The sequence below is a fragment of the Phalaenopsis equestris genome, unplaced genomic scaffold (assembly GCF_001263595.1).
Source record: "Phalaenopsis equestris unplaced genomic scaffold, ASM126359v1 Scaffold000054, whole genome shotgun sequence".
Lineage (NCBI taxonomy): Eukaryota > Viridiplantae > Streptophyta > Magnoliopsida > Asparagales > Orchidaceae > Phalaenopsis > Phalaenopsis equestris.
The window spans coordinates 3,682,214-3,687,470 of NW_018164496.1; the positions used below are offsets into that span (position 1 = coordinate 3,682,214).

At 40.2% G+C, this 5,257-nt stretch overlaps 1 protein-coding gene across 1 annotated transcript; it reads right to left on the reverse strand.

The window, feature by feature from the left end:
- Window positions 1-2,220: 2,220 nt before the first annotated feature.
- On the reverse strand, window positions 2,221-5,037 carry LOC110019380. Its single transcript, XM_020717021.1, has 3 exons — window positions 3,842-5,037; window positions 2,891-3,751; window positions 2,221-2,623 (listed from the first exon to the last, which is right to left on the reverse strand). Exons 1-2 carry the CDS (start codon window positions 4,814-4,816, stop codon window positions 2,906-2,908), a joined length of 1,821 nt encoding a protein of 606 aa, XP_020572680.1. The 5' UTR covers window positions 4,817-5,037; the 3' UTR covers window positions 2,221-2,623; window positions 2,891-2,905.
- Window positions 5,038-5,257: the final 220 nt, after the last annotated feature.

A 5,257-nucleotide genomic window follows, 5' to 3' on the forward strand; every position in this document is an offset into this window, starting at 1 on the left:
AAGGTATATATGAAGATACCACAAGGATTCAGTACATCCCAAACAGTGGGCAAGTTGTGTAGACTCGGGAAGTCACTATATGGCTTGAAGCAGTCTCCTCAAACCCGGTTTGACAAGTTCAGAATAGCAATGGTTGACATGGGATAACAGTAGATCAATGCAGACTGCAACGTGTTCTTTCGGCAACATGAAGGGCACACTATCATTCTTGATGTGTATGTAGATGACATAATTATCATTGGTGATGATAAAACAGTGATTACTCAACTGAAGAGAGGTTTGGGGAAGCAATTTGAGGTAAAGGTTCTGGGGACAGCTCATATACTTTTTTGCGATTGCAGTGGCTTATGGAGCTGAGAGGATGATCCTATCCTAGAAAATGTATGTATTGGATACAGGTATGTGGGAGTGCAAATCTACAGTCTCTCCAATTGATCAGAGGAATGAGCTCAGTACAGAGGCAGGTGAATTGGTTGATTGTGAGAGGTATCAGAGCCTGGTGGATTGTCTGATCTATTTGTTCCACACTCGACCCGAGATTTCTTCTGCAGTAAGTGTGGTAAGCCTCACATGCATGATCCAAGGAAGGGTCATATGGATGCAGTGTTTTAAATTCTAAAGTATCTAAAGAGTACACCAGCAAAAGGGCTGATATAAAAGAAGAATGAGCATGTAGATATTCGGGGCTTTTGAGATTCTGATTGGCAAGTTGTGCTGATGACAGATGATCCACATCAAGATACTGCATGTTTGTAGGTGATAACTTGTTTTTGTGGAAGAGCAAGAAACAGTTAGTTATAGCAAGATCAACAGCAGAGGCATAATACAAGGACATGAAATTAGGAATTGTTGAGATGATGTGGCTGAAAGCCTTGTTGGTTGAGCTCAAAGTGGATCAGGGAACTCAAATGAAGTTGTAGTGTGACGGCAAGTTGGCAATCAGCATTGCTAACCTGGTGAAACATGATAGAACCAAACATGTGGAGATTGATAGGTTCTTCATCAAGGAAAAGCTGATAACGGACTACTAGAGCCAAGTCATTTAGCCACTGAAAAGCAAGTGGTGGACTGCCTCGCTAAAGGACTAAGCTCATTAGATTTGTCTTCGTTATGAGACAAGATGGGCTTAGTGAATATATTTTGCCCGTCTTGAGTGGGAGTGTTGAGATTTATATCTAATGTAGGGTCCTACTTGTAAATAGATGAAGTCTAGGAATTTACTTGTAAATGTTACAACTTGTAAGGCTCTCTACGAGCCCCGTCATCAATGAAATGAAGGAGATATTTTTAGCAATAATCTCTATTAAGTCTCACCTCAGTACAAAGAGAAATATCCCCTAGAGGCTAGAAGTGGTCATCAACACAAGTAAAGGAGTTAAAGAATCTAGTCCTAAAACATACGACTATCTGCAACACAAACCTAAGTTATCTTACGAGGCACTTGAAATATTCAAACTAAAGACATGCCTTAATGATCTGATCTTCATAATCTAAGATTCTTGCTATCAACCATCTTAACTATCATTTGCACTACAAGCTTAGGCAATTTCTTTAGATTTTTTAATTGTCAAGAAACATCCATCAAACTTAGGTCTATCCGCATATTTTGACTACTTCTGGTTGATTAGCAGCAAACTCAATTTTTAAAAAATGAAAGCAAACATAATTTTGAAAATCTTGTTTTGAGAATTCAGCTCAATCTTCAACTTGACTTTTTGTAGGTGAAAAGTTGCGTCTCGCAAGCCCTCTTGTCAGGACAAAAATTGTCCGAACATTGGTATCAAACAATGAGTAATAATATGAAAGTGAGATGCCATTCAAAAAGTATAAAATATTGAATCTCAAAAGCACTCCACTTTTGAGAGCGAATATTACGCGTGAAATTTACATATACGAATTGGTGGTATTTGGTAGTCTTGTGGTGATATTTCACCACAATACCATTAATATCACCAAATCCAAACTCATCTGCACTTATCTGATCCGCACGTAATATTTTTTCCCACTTTGGGATTCTTTCCGTCTCCCACATCATATGATTTTAATAAATAATTTACTACTTTACTCGCCAGCAAAAAGAAAGAACATACTTGTAGTCACTAATAAATAAGATTTATTTCCATGAATGAAAGATGGTCAATGCATACAAATATCCTAAACAACTCAACAGTAACTGAAATTTGAAAAAACTGAATAAAAGCTTCAATGAGGTATGATAAATATTGGCACAGAAACTTATATCAGCCCATTCCTTTCTAAATGTACTTATTACCATCTGTAATGGCTATTAAGTTATAGCAAAGGAAAATTGATTGCACAAATAGTAACCAAGAAGGTTAAATCAGCTAAACAAGAATATACATCAACATACCACAATCAAGCAGGGTGTGCATGCCTTCATAAAATGAGGCAACATCACTCACATTTTTGCTATAGATACCTTTCGGAAATGGAAATTCCGCCTATTTACATAAACAAAGTCCTTCAGTCTAACAAGGTGCATTACCTTTAAAGCACCAATTTCAGATCAACAATTTGCAGTACCGGACAAAAATATTTATAAGGATATAAAAATGGCCTCTGAACGTCATGATCCAAAATGCCATCATGTACCCTTAGCCACCTGATGATGCCCAACAATCAAATCATTGTATAAAAAGATGGAAAGAATGACCTACATACCACTCAATTCCTATGTGTTTCAATATCTAGAACCTAAACTTCAATTTTTTCATGCATGCCACCTTAACAATACATGAAAAGGTATATATCACTATTTAAAAGTTAAAAGGTGGTATTTTTCATGTGATATGAAAGATTTGAATGGTTAAAATGTAAAAAGTAAAGATATTCTCAATTTTCATTAATGCAAAACAACTGAAAAACGCACCTTCACAAATCTTGTTTAACGAGGGTGCAAGTTGGAGGGTTTTCCATATGTTACTGACTTGTGGCCACCAGATGATGCCAATGAAGCTCGTCTTTTAGGATGGTTTAGAATACCCAAAAAAGACTGTTGATGTTGACCTTTAGAAGACACAGATGGCAATGTACGCTGAAGCCAAGAGTCAGAGGGAGATGTGGGTAATAAAGGAGGAAATAGACACAATGCAAGAGAATCATCTTTCTTCTCCAGAAGATCAACTTTCAAAGTGAATTCATCATCTTTGTTTTCACTATTATCATAGCCATCTTCATGTGTCTCCACCCCATTTAATCTTCCACAGTATAATGAAAAGCCCGGCTCAGCAATCTTGGAGGATCTTGACTGCAATGCATATCCTTCAGAAGTTTCAGAAACAAAACTTTCTTCTGTCAGCTGAAACTCGTCTTCTACCGCAGAACTATTCCCAGCAGATTCCGTCACTGTCTTTGTATCTGAAGCTATGTTTGCAAAAGCCAACTTACAATCTGGAGTCTCTGGTAAACTCAGAGAATTTTGAGTAAGTGGTCTCTCCGTTGCAGGACTGGTGGAACCTGACCCTTGCAGCCTGCCATGAACATAAGTTGTTTCCCAATAACTTTCATTAACTCTCTCACATTGATCAGAGCTCCCTGTCTTCCAACTCCCTGATTCTCTCTTTGAATCCTCATGTTTGTCGGTGGTATTGAAAAAGGATGAACCATCAAACATTTGAGAATCACTCCAACTTGTAAGCTGGTTGGATTCGCAAATCAACTTGCTCCCATCATTCCTGTGCGGATAATATCCGCGATTCAGTTTGTACCTGTAGACTGCCTCCCAAGAATCCTGAGCAAAGAACATGGCAATACAAACAATCAACAAAAACACTTGCAGCATAAATAATCAATAAGATTAGCTATTAAAATGCGATTTCACCTCTTCCTCCGCTTGCCCTAGAGAAGCATGATGCAAAACGTTAATCTGACTCCTCCTACTGGGGTTTCTTTGCTGAGGCCTGCCTTGGGATTTCAAACCTGGAACAGAATTCAAAGGACCAATGGGGTTCTTCAAGCAAAACCGCTGAATCAATCCACAGGCCTTGGAGGAGGAAAATCCGGAGCCTCCAAAACTTCCATAGTCATCATCATATTCCTCCTCTCCCTCCTCCTCTTGCTCAATACCATGGAGCTGAGCTCTGTTAACATGATATTGATAGTCTCGAAGAAACCGACTCCTCCGTATAGTCTGGCTCCCGGAATTCTCGCCCTCATCCACTTTAGCCCGGCTCGGCTTTCTCCAAGTTCGTTGCGAAGAATTCTCAGCCATAGCCTGCGCAGCAGGCAGAAACCGATCCATCATGAACTCCTTCAACTGTAAATCCTTCGTGAATCTCCTTAAAGAATCCTTACCACCAGCACCGGCACTCACGGAAAAAGAATCCGCACACGAAAAAGCATCCCGTGCGTCGGAGAATGCATCATCTTCTTCATCGCACACCGTCGAATAACTTTCCTCCTCATCTTCCCCCTTCTCCTTCTCATCGCGCCAACCCGACGAGTAAGCTACCGACGTTAGGGCTCCAACTACAGTCTCAGATTCAGGGGGCAACGAAGCACCATTCGCCCAATCCACTCCACTCTCCTTAAAGCTTCGACCAGGAGGAAGCTTCGGGACCGCTGGATTCACCTCAAATTTAGTTATCGCGACGGAGCTATCCTTCGGCTGACCAGGCTTTTTCTCCCATTCGAAAGGCACGGCCACCTGACCGAACTTCAGCTCAGAGTTGTGGAACGGAAGAGTATTATTCCGCCGCAGAGGCGGCGGTAAGGAAACCTCTTCACTGTTCCCCGGAACTGTGATTCTCCGGAAGGAGAGAAGAGGGGCATCCAGATCCAGCCGCTTCCCATCCATCCAGTACAGCTTGATCGGATCCCCAACCTCACAACAAAAATCTTATAGAACAAAAATAATGCTCAAAACTCAAAGAGAAAGCCATGAATTTACCGTAGAGGAAGAAGCTAAGTACAGAGCTGGAGCTCTCCACCATACCCGCCGGAAAATGAGATGCGGCCGGGAAAATTTACAGGGTAGACGTTCACTGTTAAGTCTTGGAATGTGACCGTTAGCGGTGCTGATTGATGACTATTGAATGCTGATGGAGCGACATTGTTGACGTTTTATAAGGGACATGCGCGCTACTTCCGAGAAAAATGCGTTACTAGATCTCACAGTAATGCAGAAAATTAATTAAATATTGTACTTAGTTTATTGTAAATATTTAAGGTCATAAATTCTCTAGAAAATTCTTATTAAAAAAAATATATATCACGTCTTTCGAGTAAAAAAATTTTC